Source organism: Eufriesea mexicana, unplaced genomic scaffold (assembly GCF_001483705.2).
Source record: "Eufriesea mexicana isolate 0111107269 unplaced genomic scaffold, ASM148370v2 scaffold22, whole genome shotgun sequence".
In the NCBI taxonomy this organism is placed as follows: Eukaryota; Metazoa; Arthropoda; class Insecta; order Hymenoptera; family Apidae; genus Eufriesea; species Eufriesea mexicana.
Window position 1 is genome coordinate 1,383,029 of NW_016908212.1, and position 25,557 is coordinate 1,408,585.

A 25,557-nucleotide genomic window follows, 5' to 3' on the forward strand; every position below is an offset into this window, starting at 1 on the left:
ATATAACGTTTCTTTATTTAATAACGCTGTTTCTTCCCCGATGCTTTCGTTACCCGTTTCGTTGACCAAGAAATTGTTTGCCATTGATTAATTTTATTTTTTATTCTCATCGTCGAAGCATCCTATTGCTATTTCCATTGTTGCGTTTCATCACGTTTTCTGGACGATGTGTTGCTTCATCGTCGTGTTCCTTCCCCCCGATTCTCTCGCGAGGACCTTTTCGCTCAACAACGAGATGTTTCGAGATATTTCGAGATGCGTATCGAGAAATTTTCTTCTGTCCTAATCCATTCGTAAAATCCTAAATCGTATCATTTGTATCTTTCCTCTTGCCTCTTTATCACGTTAGCGTTAAACGTAACTGCTGTTACATATCGATTGATCGATTCGCGATTGCCATACGACGAATTCTGAAAGCTTAGTCTCATGTATTCGAGAAACGGTTGACATGTGTTAACGTCAAAGGCAATAAGTGCATTTAGAAATTTATTGCAATACGAAATTCGTGAATAGAGTTCCAGCGTGTCTCTTCGCTTAGAAGGTTTTGAAATTAACGAGGCAATATGAGAAAGCGAGAATGAAAGAGAGTATATGTTTAAGCGTGCAAGAATGGTGGTAATATTTTAAAAATTCTGATAACAATATTGGTAAACTTTCGTGAATGAATTTGGTAATTAACGCTTCTCGGGGAATGATCGATAAAAACGATAGATATGGGGAACCAATGTACATATGTATAATGAAAGCTAGGGAGAACTTCACATAGCTTTAAGCTTTATTTCCATTGTCGAATTTTTCTAAATTTCGACAGCAAAAATCTCTTTATACGTTTAACGGGAATTTGGAGAATGAACGAGAGGCGTGAAAGAGTATGCATAGATGAATGCACGAGTGACAAAGATCTAGAAGGGAAAACGGTGAAACTGAAGGAAGTTGGTCGGTTGTAACAGTTGAAGCAACTAACGGTGTTGTAGAGCTGGAGAAATATTATTCGGTCGATTGGTCGCTCGTGCGCTGTAAATATTGCATTTTTGCGGTCGCAAGATTGCTGAAGGATTTACGGTGCAGAAAATATTTGGCACAAAATTTTAACAGCCATCTATAGCTGGGCAAAGCGTCTAACAAAATACTGAAAGCTCGACGCGAGCATAACGCCACGCAAATTTGCAAAACAATTGACAGTGACGAAATCAAGTGACAACTCTTTCTAAGTCGCTACAATATACTTGTGAAGGGATCACGCAATCCCTTGTTGCAGGAGCACGACAGCGTGATGCTTGGTGAGATTTCGCCCCATCGCGAGTACTACGACAGTAAATCATCCACCGAGACCCCGCCAAGTTACAATCAGCTCAACTACAACGAAAATATCGAAAGGTTCTTTAAGAGTAAACCGCCAGTTGCCACCATGTACGGCAGCGACGAAGAGAATATTAATTCCAGCAATGACGAGGGTGGAAAGACAAGTCCGAATTCAGCCGGTGAGTATTCGTTGTGAAACTTCACTGTTAAATTACCTAGCAAAGAAGTAAAGAATTTTTGAATTTTGACATTCGAATATTTTCGTGCAATTAGCAAGGAAGTGTATGTCACCGATAAACGGAAGCGGTGCAAGCGGTAGCGGTAGTGCAGAAAACCTCAGTAGTGGTTCGAATAATCAAACAAGTTCAGCTAGTAGAGGTAACACATCGAACACGACTAGCACGGAAAGCTTCAAGCCTCCAACGTTGACGGAATCGTTGCTGAACCGACATAACGAGGATATGGAGAAGTTGATGATGCAAAAGCACCGGGAACTTCGGTGTAGCTTTAAGAACAGCGACAAGCTGAAGGATTCTCGAATAAAGACAACCGAGAAAATGTCCACGGACCCGAATACGCATTTTCTTAACCAAGGTCACGGCGTTAAGAGAAGCGGAAGCCATAGTTGGGAGGGAGACAGTTTCAAAGTTAGTAATCCATCGACAAATCCGCGTAATTGTGAACCGAAGAGTTACTATGAACGTCGTTTAAACGTGTTCGATTCTGTTTTATCAGATTTCAAAACACGACGAGGTGTCAAGAACGAGTACCGCGGGTCAGTTTCCTACGAACGTTGCAACAACAGTCACAAGTATGAGCGTCGATCAATCAACCGCAATTCAAACAGGTGCTAATATCAACTTGTGGCAACCTTTATCTGTTACTGTACCACCTCCACCGCCTGCTCAACCACATAATGTGCCACGAAAGTAAGTGTTCCTTGATCAAACGAGGGATAAAATATAAAAGGAAGAATGAAGGAATACGTACGAAAATAAAAGGTGTAATCGACTGCACAAATTAAATTGCGATTTCTTCAATTTCAGTACAAATTCACAAGCAATACCCAGAATACCAGTACTGCCGCCAATGATACCAGTGTATTATGTTCCCGTTCCACAAACTAACGATCCTGCAGCTTTATCATCTCTACAGGAGAAACTTAGCCCGCCTCAATCAATGCAACCCCCGCAATCAAATCCTTATAGTACGTATTTCTTTTGAATTTAAAATATCGCTATTTATTAGAAATTCGTAAATTCCAGACTAAATAATACTACGAATTTTTTAAACAATCAAGGAAAATTGAAATATCGAAACTAATTTCCAGTGTTTGTGCCAGTTTCATATGTGACGACAACGATGGCTGGTGTCATTTATCCTCCAGTAATAGGTGCTCCGTCATCCGGCATGATGTACAGACCTTTTTTGATCCCTGAACAAACACCAGTCACGCGTGAAAATAATAAATCTACAGTGAATAAATGTTCCGATCGGAAACGACCAGCCAGTCAAGCAACAAGCGTAAAAGCAGAACCAGGCAGCACTATGGCCATGTCTGAATCTTCTAAAAAAGTAAAATAACTCTACTGGTCAACCATTTATTAAATAGTTCTATTAATTTGTATGTATATTGAACGTTTAATAATAACTAGGTATTATCCCCTGGTGAATTGTTCTCTTCTTGCGTAAGCAATGATGGAGGTTGCTCAAGTTTAATAGACGCACCAACGCCACTGAATCAAAAAATTCACAAACAAAATGACTACAACGTGGATGAGTCGAGTTCATCGAGCTTTTATAGTAGTTTTCTGTACAAGAGCAGTGACAGCAGTTGTAACCCAGATCAAAAGCCAACCGAATATCTGCCAGAAGTAAGTAGCATTCTTCTTTTTCTTTGTCTGATAGTATTTACTTAAGGAAACTTGTAATACATACAAATATATATAATCGACCACTTGTAATTTATCAAAAGCGTTCAGAATGTATTTTAGTCAGGGAAAAGTCTGATTTATTTATTGGTAAACATTTATTTATAGGACAGTATGAAGCAACATTATGGTAAGCGAAGGAAAGAACCACCATGGCTCGAAGGTGTCCAATTAACTCCAGAATTGATATACGAATATCAAATACACCCAAAGACACTAAACGAAGTACTTCAAGCTGATATGGATGCCTTAAAAAATTTTAATCAACCACTTTTGGTGAACGATCAATTGGGTCAACTTTATTTGGACTTGGAGGTCGAAGGTTTCGAAACGAAGCTTGTTCTGGAAGATGGAATTACTTCCAGTGGTAGTGACAGCGGAAGTAGTAGTGGAAGTTGGACAGTCGGCACAATGTCGCAGGTAAACTTTGATTTTAAAGCTGTATGTTAAACATTAAGTCTCGATGACATACGAGTACCGATTTTGTATCAACTGTAAATTATTTTGTAAACAAATGAAGAAGCATAAACCAGCACAAGATTTTTTATTAAACATAAACATAGTTTATAGATTTTTTTTAAAAGTCACTAAATTTTTAATTTTCAATCTTATGAGCGACTATTTTGTAATAGATAATTGCTTGTCGTACGAATAACTAATATCATTGAAATAAATTAAATAAGAAAACTTGTGTTCTTTAAGTGTTAAATCATCATTACATGGATTATGTATCATAAAAATTTTAAACTAACTATTTAAGAATTTAACGATCTAAGAATAATTGTCGCATTAATAAATAACTAAAATATAAGAATGCATATTGATAATAAATTTTATTTAAAGAAATTTTGCACATCGTGAAGCGATAATGGCTATACTAAAAGGACAAGATCTTGTTTGCAGCAAAAACATAGGAGGAGAATGGTGAAGTACGGTAAACTCGTAATGATTCATGAAGAGAATGCACCATTGCCACCGGCGCTACCACCTCAAGCCATACCTTGCCAGCAGTTATAGGAAAAACCTTATGCCGATCAATTTGTAGCTGAATACTGCTTTCAAATTCGAAGCATCCGTTTACAATGTCATACTTCGAATTTGATTCTAATACTTACGATACAATTGATCGCTGCGTACAATTCCAATGTCATTTAAATTGTTTTAATTTATTACATTTATATTTCATAGCAGATACAATTCTTCTGACATATTTCGCTACTCAGACGTATGTATGTATGTATTCGCTACATTTTATATCTTTATTCATTTAATTAAACGCGTTTCACTTGTCTTTTTTTATATTACGATTTATTAATTCAAAATATTCTTCTTCTTATTATTAATATTATTATTATCATTATAACTATTATTACATGTAAGAATTTAGACTTCGAAGCACTTGGGGATATTAATATTATCATTGATCGATAAATTAATTTTATTTCTAAATTATCGGTAAATTTGAACTGTCTCAAACACATTTTCATGTATTCAAACACAATGTCAATTCCATACATTTAAGTATAAAATATTAATCGCTAAGATATCAAAATCATATTGCTTATAAAGTTAGTGATTCGATAAGGCTTAAGTTCCTTTTTTCCTTCAAACGAAACTCACCGATATTTTATTATCTCTGCCGATGGTATTTTTACATACTCGTTACATCGGTGATAATTTTTAGGCATACTTGTGTCTCAAGGATAAAAAAACATTTTCGTGAAGCTACGAGGTCCCTGTTATCGGGCAGACATTGACGTCCACGTGATTCTTACTAATTGAGTTCTCCAACTCTATTCGGCCTTTGTTTTCGTATACAAGATAACTGATAAGTTCTCGTTGTTACGAAAATGTAAAATCCGTTGGAAAGTCTGTCGCCTGCACAACGTTTGATATAGATTTAATACTATTAAATATAGAGAGCGAGAAAAGAAGAAAGGGGGGAATTATATACACACATATATACATATATATGTATAATTTTATTAGTAAGAGAATTAAGGATTTAGGTCAATACTTTAATACTTTGCTACGTATAGTCTTTTGTTACTCAATGATTTCCATTTTCATAATCAATTCCTCATAATGAGACATTGTCGTTACATTAGTTTAGAAAGATTATTTTTCTAATATCGTATATTAATTATAAATTGTATTCGTGCATTTTCTTTTTAACAATTTCGGTCTATATTTGATTAACATTTAAAGTGCATCTATTTTTAAATTCAAGCTGTTACTTATAACGAATAGTGAAAATTTTGAATTCATAATGGGACCAAATAATGGGGTCGTTCTTTTTCAAACACACCGTGTCGGACACGCTACCTCAAAATGAACATGTATTTCTACTCGCTTAAAAGGAATAAAAGTATAATCCGAAAATAGAATTCGTTAAGTATAATCTGTAGTATAAATGGATGACTTCAATTGAGTACGTCTTAAAATTTTATAAAAATAAATCTATAATATTTTTCAACGAATGTAATCAATTTTTTTTTCTTTTTTTTTTTAATCTTGTAATAGTCCTAATCTTTCTAGATTTCTTGGATAGAATTATAGTAATAACTTTTATATTTGTTTATACTTGTAATCCTGTTAATAATTTTGATATCTGTTCCATGACGATAAAAATTCTCATTTAATATTAATACATTTGTATATTCTTCATATTACTCTAAGAAATATAATTTTATTGTTCATTGCATAGTACTGGACTGAAAAGATTATTTTTACGTGTTCTTTCGATATAGGGAGCAAACATTCTGAAATTTTCATCTCAACATTTGTATGATCGAAGAATATTTTATATACTATATATTTGTATACATAATATATGAACCATGATTGATATGCCTATTGTATTGTGTAATTGAGAGGTGGAAGAAATATTTTCTATACTAGTGAACTGCAACCTTTCGAATTAAACGATGTAGCTTGTTTGTTAAGAGGTCAGAACGCTGTTTTTGTAGATGTAAAAAGAGAAGAGAAAATGAAGCGTCATGCTTCCTTTATCTCGAAGATCGTAAATCTAGTCCAGATTGTATAAAGTAGTTGCAACAATTATCCCATAAAGTTTTCATATAAAGACCGACGATGTTACCTGGAATAAGAAACGAAAAACCTCGTTCATTCCTTTATTCAAAAAGCATTGTTAGTTTTTATATGGATATTTAACATCGACTATACCTCATACAAAGAAACAAAGGCATCGATACCCGGTATTCTTACTGAATAATCGCCCTTTAAAATATAATTCGATCAAACTGTGAAAAAATCATTGTCATCATCAAAAGAAAAACGGAAGACGTAAACTGCAAATTCCGAATAAACGAGCTTGAGTGATAGTGTCGATGCTTTTGGCTTCAAAATTCAGACAAATTTTTAAATATTCTTCGTTTCTTAAAGACGTTACATTAGCACAAAGTTTTATGACTTTTTCAAACAAGTGACTGTCGACAAAAGTGTGAGGAATAAATAAATACATGTACATTCGCATATATACATGTTTATTTATTTATTTCATTTAGAACGCGTTTACTTTCTGCATTTGTATTTAAGATGGCATTTTAACAATTACGGTGGGAAAGTACCACGATTGTGCGATAATAACAGCTGATTCTACGCGTATAAAAGGAGATAGGTGTATAAATAATTCTTCAATTTTTCCTATCAATATTCTATTCCCCCGTTTGTACATTTTCTTTCTCGTTTGGCAGATGTAGCTGTTTTTGTCGCACCTTTATTGATACGCCAAGCGTAAAAATCTTTAAGAAATAATGTAGATACAAGTAATAAGGTGTAATAAGATGTAATAAGATGTAATGAGGGGATAGCTTTAAAATTTCCATCTTCGTTGCATCATTTATCTTTTCCTTACAGTATTGTAATGATAATAGCAAGATTTAGAAAACTGTAATTATCGAACAACGGGAAAATTTAAGTATAAAATATTAATCGCTAAGATATCAAAATCATATTGCTTATAAAGTTAGTGATTCGATAAGGCTTAAGTTCCTTTTTTCCTTCAAACGAAACTCACCGATATTTTATTATCTCTGCCGATGGTATTTTTACATACTCGTTACATCGGTGATAATTTTTAGGCATACTTGTGTCTCAAGGATAAAAAAACATTTTCGTGAAGCTACGAGGTCCCTGTTATCGGGCAGACATTGACGTCCACGTGATTCTTACTAATTGAGTTCTCCAACTCTATTCGGCCTTTGTTTTCGTATACAAGATAACTGATAAGTTCTCGTTGTTACGAAAATGTAAAATCCGTTGGAAAGTCTGTCGCCTGCACAACGTTTGATATAGATTTAATACTATTAAATATAGAGAGCGAGAAAAGAAGAAAGGGGGGAATTATATACACACATATATACATATATATGTATAATTTTATTAGTAAGAGAATTAAGGATTTAGGTCAATACTTTAATACTTTGCTACGTATAGTCTTTTGTTACTCAATGATTTCCATTTTCATAATCAATTCCTCATAATGAGACATTGTCGTTACATTAGTTTAGAAAGATTATTTTTCTAATATCGTATATTAATTATAAATTGTATTCGTGCATTTTCTTTTTAACAATTTCGGTCTATATTTGATTAACATTTAAAGTGCATCTATTTTTAAATTCAAGCTGTTACTTATAACGAATAGTGAAAATTTTGAATTCATAATGGGACCAAATAATGGGGTCGTTCTTTTTCAAACACACCGTGTCGGACACGCTACCTCAAAATGAACATGTATTTCTACTCGCTTAAAAGGAATAAAAGTATAATCCGAAAATAGAATTCGTTAAGTATAATCTGTAGTATAAATGGATGACTTCAATTGAGTACGTCTTAAAATTTTATAAAAATAAATCTATAATATTTTTCAACGAATGTAATCAATTTTTTTTTCTTTTTTTTTTTAATCTTGTAATAGTCCTAATCTTTCTAGATTTCTTGGATAGAATTATAGTAATAACTTTTATATTTGTTTATACTTGTAATCCTGTTAATAATTTTGATATCTGTTCCATGACGATAAAAATTCTCATTTAATATTAATACATTTGTATATTCTTCATATTACTCTAAGAAATATAATTTTATTGTTCATTGCATAGTACTGGACTGAAAAGATTATTTTTACGTGTTCTTTCGATATAGGGAGCAAACATTCTGAAATTTTCATCTCAACATTTGTATGATCGAAGAATATTTTATATACTATATATTTGTATACATAATATATGAACCATGATTGATATGCCTATTGTATTGTGTAATTGAGAGGTGGAAGAAATATTTTCTATACTAGTGAACTGCAACCTTTCGAATTAAACGATGTAGCTTGTTTGTTAAGAGGTCAGAACGCTGTTTTTGTAGATGTAAAAAGAGAAGAGAAAATGAAGCGTCATGCTTCCTTTATCTCGAAGATCGTAAATCTAGTCCAGATTGTATAAAGTAGTTGCAACAATTATCCCATAAAGTTTTCATATAAAGACCGACGATGTTACCTGGAATAAGAAACGAAAAACCTCGTTCATTCCTTTATTCAAAAAGCATTGTTAGTTTTTATATGGATATTTAACATCGACTATACCTCATACAAAGAAACAAAGGCATCGATACCCGGTATTCTTACTGAATAATCGCCCTTTAAAATATAATTCGATCAAACTGTGAAAAAATCATTGTCATCATCAAAAGAAAAACGGAAGACGTAAACTGCAAATTCCGAATAAACGAGCTTGAGTGATAGTGTCGATGCTTTTGGCTTCAAAATTCAGACAAATTTTTAAATATTCTTCGTTTCTTAAAGACGTTACATTAGCACAAAGTTTTATGACTTTTTCAAACAAGTGACTGTCGACAAAAGTGTGAGGAATAAATAAATACATGTACATTCGCATATATACATGTTTATTTATTTATTTCATTTAGAACGCGTTTACTTTCTGCATTTGTATTTAAGATGGCATTTTAACAATTACGGTGGGAAAGTACCACGATTGTGCGATAATAACAGCTGATTCTACGCGTATAAAAGGAGATAGGTGTATAAATAATTCTTCAATTTTTCCTATCAATATTCTATTCCCCCGTTTGTACATTTTCTTTCTCGTTTGGCAGATGTAGCTGTTTTTGTCGCACCTTTATTGATACGCCAAGCGTAAAAATCTTTAAGAAATAATGTAGATACAAGTAATAAGGTGTAATAAGATGTAATAAGATGTAATGAGGGGATAGCTTTAAAATTTCCATCTTCGTTGCATCATTTATCTTTTCCTTACAGTATTGTAATGATAATAGCAAGATTTAGAAAACTGTAATTATCGAACAACGGGAAGCAGCGAATGTCTCGTTTAACGAGTATTTGCAGTTGCATCTGTTTGATATGGAGAGAAATAATCGGTGCTTTGTTGTTTCTACTACTTGTCGAGTAATTTATTCATGTAACAAATGTCTTTTACAACGGTGATGTTAAATACTTAAATCGCGACATTATCAGACGAACGCAATGCTGACGATGAAAAATTTCATATAAATTCGATGCGTTATCAATGAATATGCATTATGACACAAAAATGTTTGTATCGCATTACGTCTTGGGATTTACACAAACAAACAATGATCGTGCAGTTTGTGATCCTCCTCAAGTACAAAATATTAAAATATCGTGTCCGATTACTTTTTCTGTACAATTTTTTATATGTAAAAGCATACGATATGATAAATCTGTTGAGACATAAATTTTACAAGTAGTTTATAAATTAGTGTCTAAATCTCTGTATAATCTCATGCTCAATTTTAAATAAATGCAAACTGCACGAGTCATACACGAATGCGAAGGTTTCTACAGTCAATTAAAGTGATCTTAATTTATTATATAATATCTGGATTGTAAAAACATAATAATAGCAACAGCAATATATTGAACATTATAATGTGCAGTAATTTGAAGCAACCGTCATTGCATTCCTTTCAGACATGGGTATTATATTATATTATATCTCTGGAGGAGTATTCTTTTTTTTTCTTTTTTTTTCTTTTTTGTAATTGAATTTATCGAATTCGTTGTATATTAACGAAAAAAGCATGCCTCCTGGTTTTTATTTTGTGTGCGTGTATGTCCGAACGATTTAATGATAATTAAGGAAAGAAATCATGGTTTTAATATATAATTTTTATTTAATAAGTAAAATATATTTAATAATTTATTATTTCACGATCATTTCGATTCTTCGCGAGGAATAACATACTTGCAGGTATGATTTTCAAGTTTAATTATTTTCTTTTTTACATCCTGAGCGTTATATATTTTACAGCGAAGGTAAAAATTTTATTAAAAGTATTGCTAGTATAATAATAGAATACTAATGTATATATTATCTTTGTACATTTCTGTTAATGTTGAAATATACGTATGAAATACACTATATCTATGGTTAAGTGTAAAAAAAATGTATTGAAGATTTATTCATGCTTCATACTTAAACAACTTTTAGCACTTTCGTGTCACTACGAGTTATATGGATAAGTCCTTCTCTCTTGCCTCGGTGTTCCGACTCATCCAAACTCTAATTCGAGTCATTTTGTACTTTATTTTCTCCATTGATCTAACTTATTTTAGACTCAACCCTCTTAATTCGATATTTCAGCCTGTCAACCAAACACTTCATCTCGTACAGTTTGCTGACCCCTGATTCGACCAACATTGATCATGATCATCAAGTCAAGGTCATACTAATGTAATACGCTTTCAGCTGTATTCTCTTCCCCCATTCTACGTACTTCCAAACTGTGTATGTCCAAATTTCCAACCTAAAAAGAAACAGAGTACATATGATAGAAGTTTAGTCGAAAGAAGGCGTGTAAGAATTTTTAAGAGAAAGAGATATTTATCGAAAGAAAATGATCGCTAATCGCTGCTTGCCTCCTGTTGAGGCTCTTTGTTCGATGGTTTTATCAATCTTCTTATAAACGGGGCCAGTAACATTGGATCCAATTTTTCAATATTTTCGGACGAGATGAGGCTCACAACCAGGCCGATGGTCATCGTCACTAATGCACCAACCACGGTATACCAAAGATAACTAATACGGTATAACGCGAGAGGTTCCCTAAAAGTATTGATACAATTACCAAAAAGAAAATACAATTATTTCTATCTATGTTACACGTGTCTTTGAAATTTAATATTTACGGGAGAAAATCGTCATTATCCAAAATCGTGTCCGGAGGTTCGAGTAGCATTAGGTTCTCTACTTGAGGGAACGAATAATAGCATCCTTCCGTGCTGACAGGTTTCTCGTCAAATCTGATGAAACATGTTACATTAGACGATGTTATAGCAAGCATTACAAAGTGACGAATATTTTCAAATCATTCGTCTTCTATTCTCACTTTATTCTTCCATTAGCGATCGCTGCTTCTGCCGAAAGGCTAATCCATCCCATAAAACCCAAACCAGCGAGACCACCTATCAGAGCACCCTGTATTTTGTACAGGATCGTGAGATTTGTATTCACGTTGCTAATTCGTCGTTTTCATATCGAATTTGAACGTACCTTGGCATTTACCCAGGGCAACAGAACACCCATGCTGAAAATTCCAAGAGACGGCCCGCTAGTAATCGAGGACAAGTTCGTAGATAACTGAAACATAATTCGTTTCGAACAAAAGTCCCTTCGAATTAAATTCTCTTGCCTGTATTATACCTGTAATACGTGAGACCCTGTCTTTTCAACGACAAATACAAGTCCCACGCAGGTTACCCCGAGAGTAACTACCATGAGTTTTAATAGAATATCCACGGCTTTCGGAGAGAATGGCGTTTTCTTAAACGGTTTAATGAAGTCCTCCAATATCACAGCAGCCATGGAATTCAAACCAGTAGATAAAGAGCTAAAATATCGACATAATTGAAGTTTTACTGTCTGCGATTGATAAGATGGAAATGAAACGAAATTACCTCAATGTTGCACTAAATACTCCAGCAACGAAAAGACCCGGAAGACCCGGAAATTCGTGTAATATGTTCATCACGAGTAATGGTAGCAATTGATCCTTCGCGACAACCAACTGCATGAAAAGTATTTCGTTTTCATTAAATAACAGGCTGTTATTCGAAATAGATGGTAGAAAGTAAAAATTCTATGAAAAATAGCACGATATCCGCAGGATGTAAAGGATGAAATGTCAGATGTACTTCAAGTGATACACATTGAATATGAAATCTTTCTATTACTACCAGTACACGATATATCGTGGAATTAGGCTATCAGGGAAGTCTAATGATTACCTTTGTCGTAAGTGGATCGCATACGTGGTACCAAGCATATATTAACATTCCCGCGTATCCGCACATTCCTATTAAAATCAAAACTCCGACGATAAAAATCCAGAGCGCTCTGAAATGTGCCATTTTGTGTCTCAGATTATTTCGTTGTTTATTTCGAATTGGGTATTTCGCGCGTGAACGAAAGCTTAATGTAACCAATATACCTTTTAGCTGATTTTAACGTGGGTAGCGCAAGATACCTCTGTATCATGTTTTGATTCAGAACGGCTACTTGCAGCCAAAAAAAGAAGCCACCAATAACGAGAGACCAGACCGTATGCCTCGTAAGAGGACTCCAATCTGTCCTATTCAAACATTCGTGTAACTTAACGATTATTACGTTTGTAACATGTTAATTATTGTTTTAGTTTGACTTAATATAAATTATATTTCTCACGTGGGTAATTCAAGTCTGCCAGACTCCAAATTTCTCCGTATTACCAACGGCAATCCGCCTACGTCGGATGTTCCCTTAACAACGACTAGTATCATGGAACCAAACATTACGAAAGTTTGAATGAAATCGGTCCATACCACTGCTCGTAAACCACCCTAATTAATAGAACGTGAATTATTTTATAATTTCCTCTTGCGGACGATAATTCTCGTGTTTACAAATTGTATCTTACCACGCAAGTGTAAAAAATGCACACGATACAGACAAACGGAGTAACTATGTGTACGTTCACCCCCGTGACTGTAAATTATAAGGTGCGTTATTGATATGTTAGTCGAGTGTTGTTAGTTTTATCAAAAACGATTCAACGTGCATTCAGTACCTTGATTAAAGGCCAACGCTGGCACGTAAATAACAATAGGAAGCCATGTCATCTAGAAGGATAATGCGATTTTCTTATGGAAACTTCAATTTTGTTATCGCAGCGAATTAAATAAAATTGAACATTCTTTAAACAACTCACGATGCTGATCAAGAAAAGCACCGATCCTAATGTCCTGATCTTCTTGTCGAAACGTTTCTCGAGATATTCGTAGGTGCTTGTCAGTCTAAGCTTGTGAAAAATCGGTAAATAGATTACCGATGTTACAAAACCAACAAAGATGACTCCGATAGAGATACAGAGGTAACTAACACCGTGTACGTAAACTTCCGTCGGTATACCCAGCAATGAAATACCTATTATTACGTTATTATTGTTATTGTATAATTATTAATATAATTTGTAAATTTGCGTGTAAAAAGTGTAAATTTATACATCGCGATTGCAGATTAGAATTTTCATAGAAACCGAAAATAGCTTGTGCATAAATTGGCATTCATTTTTATTACCACGATTTTAATGAGAAAATTATCGTTACGAGTAAAGTGACTATTTGGAATTATAAGTGAAATCCTACCCGACACAAAACTGGCTACGAGGCTCAAACTGACGGGGAGTATCTTCATGTTTCTACCACCCATGAGGTACTCGTCTGTTCCTGATGACTTTTTAATAAATCCGAAGTAAATGCCAACGCAACCGCAAGCAACCAGCATGAATACGAAAACCATGTAATCCCATATGCCGAAACTTCGCATCATTAGATTGACTTCCTGCACCGTCGGCATATCCTGCGACCAATTTGGTTGACTATCCTGCATACTACTCTCTGCGGTCATTTTGTTGCAAAATGGAATTTTGTGATCGTTGTAACGCCTTTGGAAGGCGTTTCCAATTGCAAAGCAAATCCTTTCGGGGATCAATAAACGATATTTTATTTCAGAACATAAAGATACCAGTGCTGAGAGAAGGAAAGTACATTGGACTATTCTTAGGTAATCGAAAATAAATTGGCGATATTTTACTATAGTTTGTAAATCGTTATATATCAAATGGAAAAGAGAATGTAAAGTAAGAGAATCCTCGTGTTCAAATATTTTCAATAGAATAATTAAAAGTATCGCTTACCTTAATTTTTGTACTTGGTAATTTTTCAGTCCATTAAAACTAGTTTATTGGAAAAAACCGGATACCTGTGAACTTAAGCTATTTCGAGCTCGGTACATTGGCGAACTGTGATTTAAAATTCATTTAAGAATAAGCGACCAAATGTAAATAATGCTTTACACACGCGATGTAACACTCAAGGAAAGGTATAATTCTATTCACATTGAATTGAATGATAAATTATTTCAAATATATGACACGATAGTTGATGTAATATATGGTGTGGAAGATTCTAATGGGTATCACGGAAGACCGGCCACAACTAGCGTGACAGTTCATCTGAAAAGAGCCAGAAGCTCGAAACGGCTCGATACGATTGCACACATCACGATTGTGCCATTGTGACAATTTTCTCATTAAACCGACAATGGACATTAAGTACGAAGTTAAAACGACCGGGTATATAGCAGAGTGAATCGTAAGTGGATAATACGACCTAAATATGGTAGTAGTTGTATAGATGTGTTTGATCACATTGACGGTCGCGTTTCAACCAAGTTCCTGAATGATTTTCGGGTATCAAAGAATTATTTACTAATAGCTATTCAGAGGTACTATAAGTGTTAACGTAAAACTTTTTGTCAATTTATTTATAACATATACTCACAGAAGATATCGCTTTGGAGACGATAAAAAAATAAAGGACAATTGTTTTTATTTTACTTTAATTAAGAAACAAGACGTAATCGATACAAGATTTTTAGAAATACAATAAAATTGGAATAAGCAACTCGTCACATTTTTCCAACCTTTATCCTTCATAGAAACGCGGTAAATCATTACCGAGTATAACTTTTCTTTCAATCCCGTCTTTCGTAATGACACCCATTCGGATAACACCACCGCTACTACCATCACGAGACATTGCCAGTGCCAATGCTGCAAATACAAGGAAGTGTTATTTGCATTAAATTATTACATAATCATATTATGCTAGTCAAAGTTTATTAAGTACTTACTGTTTTCAACAAGTTTGATGCATTCGTCCTTTGACATGTTTGGTTTATACTGTGAATCCATGTAACCATACACATAGGTTGAGCCAGATCCTCCAATAGAAATTGGTTGTCGAACACACATACCTCCTAGAGGAACACTATAAACTTGGCCTCCTTTATGACTATCCCATCCTGCCACTAAGATTCCTGCCATTAAGGAATTTCTATAGTTGTAGCATAATGAACGAAATACATTTGCTGCTGTTTCTACTAATGGTTCCATTCCCAACTCCATTCTATAGAAATAAAATATAAACAAGAGAATTATATTCTTTATAATTCAGATTTGTTTTTTATGATAATAGTAAACAAATGTACATTTCAATGTGGTGATTTACAATTAATTTATGTACATAAGTATACAATCTTGCTCACTTGTGAAGACTCAAATGATATGCAACTATATTTGCAATAGCTTGGGTATCTGCTGCAGAACCAGAACGACAGCAATAAATATAATCTGTCATCTTAGTCAACTTGTCGGTAAAACGATTGGAGATATAACTCCTGAAAATGTTAATTATACAATTAATTGTGTGATTATTACTATGTTTCTAGAAAATTATATCAATTGACAGTATCATACCCTGTGGTTGTTCTAGAATCTGCTCCAATTACTACACCTCCTTCAAATTCACAAGCCATGATAGATGTCTAATTAACAAAATAATTTTAAAAGATTAATATATTTATTTATAAAATTTTACAAATTGTTTTGTAATGAAATATATGAACAGGTGAATGTATAAGTAATTCAAAATATAAAATTTGTATTAGACGATAGAATTATTAAAATTACAAATATGTGTTGTTAATACATGATTATAAAGATATGCATGTATAGCAAAGTAAATGAAATTTATTTTGAATTTTCATTAAAGATGCTTTCAGTTTGCTTTGTCATTCTAACCTTAAAACATATTAATGTCACAATTTATCGAAACTTACTCCTGTACTTTGTTCTGAAGAAACCCAATCTGGAGCTAAATTATCGGTAACTGAACTTATATTAGGATGAACTAAATTCGCGAATATATTTGCCATTTTTTCAGAATTTTAATAAAAGCTCTCTTCTCTAACTCTTCAATGTTCAAAGTTACTTTGTGACTACAGTGTGTCCATCTATATAGATTAAAAAATGATGTTTACTCTTAAACATAATTACTAAATATAAATAATTTTATAATACTAAAAGGAAAACAATTATTAAAATTAATTTTTATTTAAAAAAATAAATTTCCTTATTATTTTCTATTTTTCAAATAATTTTATATAACTTTTCCAATTTTTATGTCATGTACTAAATTTTTTAACAATGATTAAACAAACTTTTTATTTAAATACTATTACATTTATTTACTTACTTTTAATAATAATGTAACATATATAAATATAATATAATTAATGCAATATAACAGACTTTAATTTTGTTAAACTAATTATATAAAGGGACATAAAATATAAAACATTGTTGTTTCAGAATTCAATTTTCTGAACACTGATTAGTATAGACCATTCAAGCATATTATATAGAGAATTTAGCTTGAATCTTCGTATAAAATAGAAAATATATTACGATTTCAAAAATAAAACAATTAACATTTTGTAAGAAGTTTATACTTGCTATGAAATATTATTTGAGAAATAAAATAATACGAAAATTACGCTTTCTAAAACTTAACGGAAAATTAAAAAAAGAAAGTACATTCTCTCGTTCATTTCGTGTCTATCGTGACTCTTGCAACTTTCTCAGGTACCTACAATTTTCCCGAAGAGTGCGGTACATTAAGTGCAACGTTCTCATGTAACACTTGATTCGTGTTACACTTGATTTATCAGTAGTGCATTTACAGTGCTTCGAGCTTCGGGTTAACAGTAAGAATGACATATACTACGCAAAAGACTTATAGTAACAATCGGACAAAAAGTGTTGATTGTGATCGTGGGTAGCAACCGGTAAAGAAATGGCAATTTCTAGTTGGATGATCTGGGGTAGGAGTCTTCGTACAAGCAGACCTCATCGAAGTATGTTGAACATTGGCTGTCATTTTTTTTATTTTAAAACTATCTTGTTTCCTATTTATGTACTCTTTTTATAGGCCGTCAAGAGAGTGAAGACAACTGCGTGCAACTCGATCTGTCAAGAGGTTAGTAACCTAACCTGTAACCTGCAACTTTGTACCCGTAGTGCTTTAATAACATGACTACCTCGCATCGGTCTACGATTATATATGCATGTTTATCTTTAATTTGCATCTTGCAAAGTGACAGGTGTCTCTTCTGTGAAGTACTAAAAGCAACTTTCAAAGTAAAGTAAAAGATCTTTAATGAAAAATATAGAATTATATTTAATATCAATATTTATAAGTTTTTAAATATAATCACAATATATGAATTTTTAATTATATTTCTATTGTAGATAATATTGAAATATTATTTGTATTTCTGATTAAAAATTTAATTTAATTTATAGGATTGAAAGAAAATGTGAAAGAAGTTTTGACCAATCTTTGTCAACGTGAAAATGTTCCAAGTATAAAAAAATTAGCTTATCTTAATGCCATTGTTAAATTAATTAGTGAAAATGATTCTCCAGACTATGGATATTCCATCAGTGATGTATTTTGCTGGTAAGAAATTAAGAATTATTGATTACAAGCAATGAACAAATACATTATATTATTATATAATACAATATATATTGGTTATAATGTGCATTCATTTCATAGTTTGCGAGTGGGACTTGTGCATGAGGCAACACAAGTTCGTGCAGCTGCATTGCGAGCTATACGATACATGCTCAAAAAGGAACAGGATGTTATTGCAATTAATAAATTACAATATCCATATTTTGTGGCTCGAAGTATGGATATTAATTTACGGAATGAAATGGAGAGAATGCAAGCTCTTAGACTTGTTAGAAGGATTTTAGTATTAGCACCAAAACATTTTAGTCCTATTTTAGCAAGATCTTTAATAAGTTTAACAAATGGAGGAGTTGAAGAAAAAGATGGAGCATTTCGAGCATTTCTAGCAACTCTTTGTGAATTGGGTGTTTTAAATTCGAACTTATTAATCAGTTGTGGAGGAATTAGTGCCCTTGCAAGAGCTGCCATGACTGGACAAAGCCCTGCTATAATTGAATCTGTTATAGGAGTTTTACTAAAATTATTAAATACTCCTGATACTAGAAGTAGTGTTTCTCTTTTGTGTTTTGCAGCTCCCTATTGTGAGCTTCATTTTGCAAATATAGATAGAACAAAAGAGGAAAGAGAAAGATTTGCAGCAAGTAAATTAGCATTATTAAGTATATTAAGATCTTATTCTGGAGTTTTACATTTTTGTCGACCTGATGATAATTCAGGATTAAAAGCTATAGCAGATGTATTATATGTTGAACAACTTGAAGTAAGAGGTGCTGTTTTAGAATTACTTTATGAATTGTTGGATTTACCTTTGCCTACTTGGACAGATGAACCTGATGTTGCTTTGGCAGCAATAGATCCCAGTAAAGCTCGTAATTCTTGGAAATTGTCAGAAGGCTTTGTTGCAGCTGAAGGAAAGTATATTTTACCATCCTTATCATCACGCTGTCCAAATATCACAGAAATACATTTAGCATTATTGGTATATGCTTTATTGGAGTGTGGTCTACATCGTGCTCTAGCAGAGACTATTGTTTCCACTGATACTTTTATTTCTGTACGTGCTGCTGTTCTGCTAGGTGCATTACTACATCTTGCACATTCTCTTTTGCCTTCTGAAGTGTGCGATCTTACTCCTCCCTTACCAAATTTATTAGAACATGCAAGTGCTGGAAAGCATCAAGCTTTAGCAGCTGTTGCAATTTTGGAGCGAATGCATCTTATGATGCGACGAAGGCCGGCACCTGCAAGTCTATTTCTCGATAAAATTTTACAAGCTGGTACTTGGCTAAGGCCAACGTTACCAAGGCGTCAACGAACATCCAGTAGACACTGGTTACGTCGAGAATCACCGACTACGCCTCTTTTGAAAGATGCTCAAGTACTCAGCTCTAAAGATGCTCTTGCCTGGAATTGGCCGGTGGTACGGTCTATATTGCGTTCACGAGATGATATTGCACGAATACTCCATGATTCTGATCACAGATTATTTATGAAAAGACTCGTACGTTATTTTAAACCATGTTCCAATGGCTACAGTAGGGTGGAGTTAGCAACAAATGCTAATTTAGCACGAGAAGCAACATTAGCTGGTTGTGACTTGTTGAATTGTTTGTTGGAGATTCCTGAACCTGAGAGTACAAAATTATTATTTGAATTAATTGGAGATGTTGATGAGCAAATCTCTAGTATCCGAACAGCTCAATCTGCTCATGAATGTTTATTTTCACCTCGTCATATGTCAACTACTTGTTGTCAAAAGTATTTCCTATTTATTGGCCAGTTGAGCCATTCAGCAAAAGGAACTCGGATTTTAAAAGAATTCCAATTACTAGGAAAGCTACAAGACTTGGTTTTAGCTACTAATCACGACTGTTATGTTAAACTTATAATATCAAGTTTAGACTATTCTAGGGATGGACCTAATAGGAAGGTATTGACTAAGATTATTACAGAAGCAACATTAGACAGTACACGTCTATATGCTACACAGTTCCTCCGATTGATACTCAGAGCCAGAATGGCTGATGCCTATCGTTGGGCAATAACATTATTGTCAGAACGGCTGTCAGATTTCAATAAAACAGTAGCACTTACTGCATTAGAAACATTACATGAAGCTTGTGAAGAACCAGAATATTTAGAAGCTTTATTGCAACAAGGAGGACAATCTCGGGATTGGGATAAATGGTTAGAAGAATTAGGTGATAAAGGTTACTTACTGAAAATTCGTCTATATTCTCTCCATCAGGGTTTTACGACGCTTTCGTCTCCCGCTGAAGAATTGGAGAAATGGATCAGTCCGGGAGGTTTTGCAGAAAGATATGTTGGTTTAATAGAAGGAGAAATACATGATTCTTTAACTCGTCGTCAGAGAAACGAAACAGGAAGTTATCATAGAAGAACAAGTAACGTTCCCATGACACCACATAATATTTTTATTCTACCACATTTAGTAGGCCAATTGGTGCAACATGATCTAGGTTTGCAGTTGTTATTACGTCGAAATGTAATACAACGTTTTACTCGAATTCTTCAACGATTTAGACTGGAATTTGGTAATAGAGATTCAGAATCAAACTCAAGATGTACTAAAACTAATCGTTCTGTGATCGATGATGCTTGTGCTATGTCCGAAGAATCTGGTACAGATGAGACAGTAGAATCAAATAGATTAGAGACAATAATGGATTCTGAAACTGTGGAAGGTGTGGATATATGCCCGCAAAAAGTTGACTCTCTAATTGATGTTCGGCGAAAAACAAGTCTGGACGATTCCAGACGAACTACTCCTGAAAGAAGTTGGAGATTGGAGCCTGAATCTCGAGACGATCAAGTTGCGAATTTAAATAAGAGAATTTTAAAAGTAAAGTCTGCGTTATGGGTGCTTGGTCATATGGGGACCTCAGCAGCAGGGGTAGAACAGTTGAATCATGCAGGAATTATAGAGCTGTTAACTTCTATAGCAGAAACGTGTTCATATTACGCAGTACGAGCAACAGCTATGTACGCTCTTAGCCTCATTGCTACCACTCGTGCAGGTGCAGATGCACTGTCAAATTTTGATTGGCCATGTGTTAGACACAGACGTGGAGATCACTGGCCAGTTGTTCCTCCTACGAACAGATATCCAGCGCCGAGTCCAATTCCTATACAACGACATCATCGGAGTCTCAGCGATGGCAAACCAGAGTTGCCTGAACCAGTAGCTCGAAGAACTAGAAATCGATCTGAAAGTGCAGCTACAGATCTCGAAGCTAGACGTTATGCTTTGCCGTAAGAATGATGTTTTAAATAATTTTTATATTAAGTAAAAATATTCTCTATTATTGTACGTCTTCATAGAGAAAGAGGGGAAACACCAAGTCCTGTTTCCAGTATTCAAAGATTAAGCCAACAAGATGCTGAGGGGTATGCAAGACTTCGTAGTTTACAACGTCATCGGAGACCGAGTTACTCTCAAAGTAGCTTAGAGGCAAGCGTATTTAAAACTTGATCTTCCATTTCATGGGATACTCGATTAAACAAATTTATTTTATTCCAGATGTATAGTTTAGACGGTCGACTTTCGTTGCAAAGCTTATCTGAATTCGATTCATCTCGCAACTGGATTGCGGAACAAGTACTCACTCCGACACCCCCACCCCCTGAAGATAATCATGATAATTTATTTTACATGGGTATTGCCCTTCCAAAGAAACTTACAACTATTTTTCCGGAAGCACCACAATCGTCAATACCGACCATAACACTGGATGATGCACCTAAGTCCGATGTAGAAACAACCGAAGTAGATGAGGAATCTTGTTCAGAATGTGATGTAGATGCAGAACATTATCGCATATGTTTAGTATGTTATCACGGTAAAAGTAGCAGCAAAGATTCGCTTCCAGAAAAAGACTTAAAGTTACAGAGGTAATATTAATCAATTATACAGTTACATAAAACGGTTCATTATATAAGGCGATAATGTGTATTTCTTTAGTAAATTATACTTACATTATTTTTAATATCCGCATTTTCTGAATAGGAAAATACTTAGGCATACACAGCGATTGGCAAATCCTGTATGGTATCGTAATAGTCGACAAATTTTACTTAGATTAAGGCAATTACACTCAGAGAGGTTTCAGGTATATATTTAAATATTGTTTTAAAAGTAAGAAATAATCATTTATATATAACTGTTTCTGTTTTATGTCCTAGGATATTTGTTTATTTTCGGATGTAGCTGCTCGTTTAGGTAGTAATACATATAGAATGCCAGCACGACGATTTTTACAAGAATTATTTCTAGATTCTACATTTGAAGCAGTAAGTTGTTACAAAACATTTTTAATTGCTATGTATGAAAAAATAAAAAAATGCCTAATTTTAATATTTTATTGCAGCTTTATGTAGAAGCAGCTAATATTCTAAAATTAAACGATAGTAATGATGAGAAATCCCGATTTCCCATTTCTACGGCACATGAACCCGATTCTCGCGTGCCTTCAGAAAGTAAGATCAATGGAAGACTTACTTTTTCTGAGATTCAAGTAGCACAATTGGATGCCGTCGCCGAGGAGGCGGGAGGTGATTCCTGTGTGACGCAACATTGCAATAAACCGCAAGATCTTTTGCGCAAACCAGAACGACGAAGCGATGAGAAGATAATAGCCGAAATTTTAAAGCCAGAAGAAAGAATACGTTTGTCAAAGAGTTCTGATAGATTATTAAAAGTATCAGGTACAAACACTGCCATCAGCCTTGATTAGTAATCACCGACTTTCAGACAGTTGTAAATATTTTGTATTAAAATAATTATGAAGTATGAAATAAATTACACTGCCAAAATCGAAACATAGTTTAATGCAACAATATCCCTGTGTTATTAAAATGTAACAATAAAAAATTAAATCAATCCTCTTTGAGTAATTCGCGGTCAGCTATTTAATTTTGCGTGTATGGATACTAGTTTTCTATTTTCGCTGATAGATGGCGATGAATGTTTTTATTATGAAGTAATATTTGCACCTCGATTTTAAAAAATTTTTAATATAATTATTGTAAGTAGCATATGTTTCTTGATATTAATAAATTGTTTATTTTTATTTATTTCTTTTGTATGTTAGTTATATAACTATTATTACTTGTCATGTTGTCAAAGTGCTGTGTATGTGCGATGTATGTAATGACCTGAACAGCATCATAAGTTACCAAATTTTTATTCATTTATAACCATATTGTTACGTGGTATCATTGTACAGTTTTATATTGTATTGTTTTTAATTGAAATAATTTTAAATTTTATCAAATTTGATAAAATAATCAAACAATAAAGAAAAGTTAAGTTTTAAAATTTAAATTTTTACATAGATTTCATGAAACATGTCTGAAGGAGCAAAAATTATACTTGTAACTGGTGGAACAGGACTAGTTGGTAGAGCTATCCAAAATATTATTGAAACGAATAAAAATGAAAATGAGAAATGGATATTTGTGGGATCTAAAGATGCAGATCTATGGTAACTTGATTATTTATATTAGTAAATTTAGTCATTTGTAATTCAGATAGGCTAAAAGTAAAATGTTCTATTTTCAGTAACAAACAAAGTACAGAGAAATTGTTTGAAACACATAAGCCCACGCATGTTATTCACTTAGCTGCTATGGTTGGTGGTTTATTCCACAATATGACACACAATTTGGACTTTTTGGTAAATATATATAATCTTTAATAACTATTATTTTATTGTTATTAAATTGATTAAAATGTGTGTCATAAATTTTTAGCGCAGGAATATTCATATGAATGATAATGTATTACAAACTGCCCATGAAAATGGTGTTGTTAAAGTCATATCATGTTTGTCAACTTGTATATTTCCAGACAAAACAACATATCCTATTAATGAATTCATGGTAATTATTTTTTATATTAATAACTCAAAAACTTCACTTAATTTTGACATTCCTTTCTTTAATCTCTATTCTTTTAGATTCATAATGGCCCACCTCACCCATCTAATTATGGTTATAGTTATGCCAAACGTCTTATAGATATCCAAAATAGAGGTTATTATGACCAATATGGTAGAGTTTATACTAGCATTATTCCATGTAATGTGTTTGGTCCTAATGATAATTTTAATCCCAGTGCCAGTCATGTTATACCAGGTTTAATGCGCAGACTCTATGATTTAATAAAGGATGGTATGTAAAATTTTTAATAAAACTTTTATAAATTAATTATTTTAAATAATATTATTGATATATGTTGGTACATGTTTTAGGAAATACAGAAGATAAAGTATTTACCATATTAGGTTCTGGAAAGCCACTAAGACAATTTATTTATAGTTTAGATTTAGCCAAGTTAATAATATGGGTATTGAGAGAATATAATTCTGTGGAACCAATTATATTATCAGGTAATCAAGAGTACACAATAAGATATTAATATATATTATTTCAAATTATGATTAAATTATTTATTCTTAAATTAGTCGATGAATCTCAAGAAGTTACAATTTCTCAAGTAGCTGAGGCAATAGCACAAGCTTTTAATTTTAAAGGGAAGTTGATATATGATCTATCTGCAGCTGATGGACAATATAAGAAAACGGCAAGTAATGCAAAACTACGAAAATATTTACCAGACTTTCAATTCACGCCATTTAATCAAGCTGTTAAAGATACCGTTGACTGGTACATACAGAATTATGATCAAGCAAGGAACTAATGATCGTTAAATAATTAAATATTCCATTTGCAGTAATTTAGCTTTGTACAAAATATAAAGCAATAAGAAAACTATTATTTTAGGCTTATATTGTACAATATAATGTAATATAATTACCCTATTATGCGACAAAATTATGTATGTACATATATGCCTGAATTTATTTAGTAATACTTTTACATTTTAAAGTTAGAAGAAAATAATTCTTGGGTTACAAGTTGCATTTTTATTTGTTTATATAATTGTACTAAGTATAGGTTTCCTAACTTTTTATTAATTTCGCCGATATTTCCAGCAGAATATGCAAAAGGTTAAATACAGATATTACACCATTTTCATTGTAAATTTTGTATATTTTTAGAATAAATATATTCTCGATATCAAATATTGTATCGAAAATTCCCAAATCTTTGGTTTTCCCCAAGAAGAATTAACGACCTTCTGATATAACTGGATTTATATCTCTTACATAAAAAAGATAGCCGAAGTAGATTAATTATTTGATAAATAGCTCAACCAGATATATCATTCCATTGAGCTACAAACGATAATCATCAGTTGCCGCAAAATAGACCTGCGTTTACGGTCGGTACGTCTTATGTTTTATTATAATCGGTCAAGTTACATACCGATCATATAATAAATTATATATATGTTGTATTTTC

At 33.1% G+C, this 25,557-nt stretch overlaps 5 protein-coding genes across 22 annotated transcripts in view; 3 read left to right on the plus strand and 2 right to left on the minus strand.

Moving 5' to 3' along the window:
• Positions 1-4,355, plus strand: part of per (period circadian regulator) — a 21,912-nt gene extending 17,557 nt beyond the window's left edge. For 3 of the 15 annotated variants that reach the window (XM_017908329.1, XM_017908398.1, XM_017908336.1), the window contains 8 exons: positions 1,235-1,481; positions 1,576-1,949; positions 2,038-2,231; positions 2,349-2,509; positions 2,633-2,877; positions 2,958-3,176; positions 3,342-3,653; positions 4,137-4,354. In XM_017908329.1, coding sequence (XP_017763818.1) covers positions 1,235-1,481; positions 1,576-1,949; positions 2,038-2,231; positions 2,349-2,509; positions 2,633-2,877; positions 2,958-3,176; positions 3,342-3,653; positions 4,137-4,250 — 1,866 coding nt within the window. In that variant the 3' untranslated portion in view covers positions 4,251-4,354. The other 12 variants (XM_017908351.1, XM_017908375.1, XM_017908354.1 and 9 more) reach the window with 9 other exon arrangements.
• A 6,344-nt stretch (positions 4,356-10,699) lies between these two features.
• Positions 10,700-14,785, minus strand: LOC108553385 (sodium-coupled monocarboxylate transporter 1). Its single transcript, XM_017908256.1, has 15 exons — positions 14,487-14,785; positions 13,936-14,267; positions 13,500-13,714; positions 13,359-13,410; positions 13,209-13,276; positions 12,977-13,131; positions 12,744-12,884; positions 12,541-12,649; positions 12,211-12,320; positions 11,957-12,143; positions 11,807-11,893; positions 11,643-11,731; positions 11,443-11,556; positions 11,173-11,359; positions 10,700-11,060 (listed from the first exon to the last, which is right to left on the minus strand). The coding sequence occupies exons 2-15, from the start codon at positions 14,195-14,197 to the stop codon at positions 10,983-10,985; spliced, it is 1,854 nt and encodes a 617-aa protein (XP_017763745.1). The 5' UTR covers positions 14,198-14,267; positions 14,487-14,785; the 3' UTR covers positions 10,700-10,982.
• Positions 14,786-15,261: 476 nt separating this feature from the next.
• On the minus strand, positions 15,262-16,631 carry Prosbeta1 (proteasome beta1 subunit). Its single transcript, XM_017908594.1, has 5 exons — positions 16,472-16,631; positions 16,110-16,177; positions 15,899-16,030; positions 15,485-15,759; positions 15,262-15,404 (listed from the first exon to the last, which is right to left on the minus strand). The coding sequence occupies exons 1-5, from the start codon at positions 16,565-16,567 to the stop codon at positions 15,277-15,279; spliced, it is 699 nt and encodes a 232-aa protein (XP_017764083.1). The 5' UTR covers positions 16,568-16,631; the 3' UTR covers positions 15,262-15,276.
• Positions 16,632-17,298: 667 nt separating this feature from the next.
• On the plus strand, positions 17,299-22,930 carry rictor (rapamycin-insensitive companion of Tor). The gene is made up of 9 exons (XM_017908246.1): positions 17,299-17,548; positions 17,623-17,670; positions 17,997-18,153; positions 18,253-21,444; positions 21,514-21,643; positions 21,713-22,083; positions 22,199-22,301; positions 22,375-22,482; positions 22,560-22,930. Exons 1-9 carry the CDS (start codon positions 17,488-17,490, stop codon positions 22,923-22,925), a joined length of 4,536 nt encoding a protein of 1,511 aa, XP_017763735.1. The 5' UTR covers positions 17,299-17,487; the 3' UTR covers positions 22,926-22,930.
• Positions 22,931-23,147: 217 nt separating this feature from the next.
• On the plus strand, positions 23,148-24,918 carry Gmer (GDP-L-fucose synthase-like protein). 4 transcript variants are annotated; one of them, XM_017908534.1, is made up of 7 exons: positions 23,148-23,216; positions 23,527-23,675; positions 23,753-23,867; positions 23,944-24,072; positions 24,150-24,363; positions 24,444-24,581; positions 24,657-24,892. In XM_017908534.1, exons 2-7 carry the CDS (start codon positions 23,539-23,541, stop codon positions 24,890-24,892), a joined length of 969 nt encoding a protein of 322 aa, XP_017764023.1. In that variant the 5' UTR covers positions 23,148-23,216; positions 23,527-23,538. The 4 variants fall into 4 exon arrangements, with proteins under 4 accessions (XP_017764023.1, XP_017764031.1, XP_017764040.1 ...); XM_017908542.1 differs by lacking the exon at positions 23,148-23,216 and adding an exon at positions 23,313-23,334; XM_017908551.1 differs by lacking the exon at positions 23,148-23,216 and having other exon boundaries at positions 23,539-23,675; positions 24,657-24,918.
• The last annotated feature ends 639 nt before the right edge of the window (positions 24,919-25,557 follow it).

Coding starts and splice junctions, on each gene's coding strand:
- rictor (XM_017908246.1), top strand. CDS start 17,488: ATGGCAATTTCTAGTTGGATGATCTGGGGTAGGAGTCTTCGTACAAGC. Junction 17,549..17,622: donor TACAAGCAGACCTCATCGAA/GTATGTTGAACA, acceptor CTCTTTTTATAG/GCCGTCAAGAGAGTGAAGAC. Junction 22,302..22,374: donor TACACTCAGAGAGGTTTCAG/GTATATATTTAA, acceptor TTTATGTCCTAG/GATATTTGTTTATTTTCGGA.
- LOC108553385 (XM_017908256.1), bottom strand. CDS start 14,197: ATGACCGCAGAGAGTAGTATGCAGGATAGTCAACCAAATTGGTCGCAG. Junction 12,885..12,976: donor GGCAGACTTGAATTACCCAC/GTGAGAAATATA, acceptor ATGTTTGAATAG/GACAGATTGGAGTCCTCTTA. Junction 12,321..12,540: donor GCGATCCACTTACGACAAAG/GTAATCATTAGA, acceptor CTTTTCATGCAG/TTGGTTGTCGCGAAGGATCA.
- Prosbeta1 (XM_017908594.1), bottom strand. CDS start 16,567: ATGGCAAATATATTCGCGAATTTAGTTCATCCTAATATAAGTTCAGTT. Junction 15,760..15,898: donor TATCATTTGAGTCTTCACAA/GTGAGCAAGATT, acceptor TTATTTCTATAG/AATGGAGTTGGGAATGGAAC. Junction 15,405..15,484: donor CATCAAACTTGTTGAAAACA/GTAAGTACTTAA, acceptor TTGTATTTGCAG/CATTGGCACTGGCAATGTCT.
- Gmer (XM_017908534.1), top strand. CDS start 23,539: ATGTCTGAAGGAGCAAAAATTATACTTGTAACTGGTGGAACAGGACTA. Junction 23,676..23,752: donor TCTAAAGATGCAGATCTATG/GTAACTTGATTA, acceptor TTCTATTTTCAG/TAACAAACAAAGTACAGAGA. Junction 23,868..23,943: donor CACACAATTTGGACTTTTTG/GTAAATATATAT, acceptor ATAAATTTTTAG/CGCAGGAATATTCATATGAA.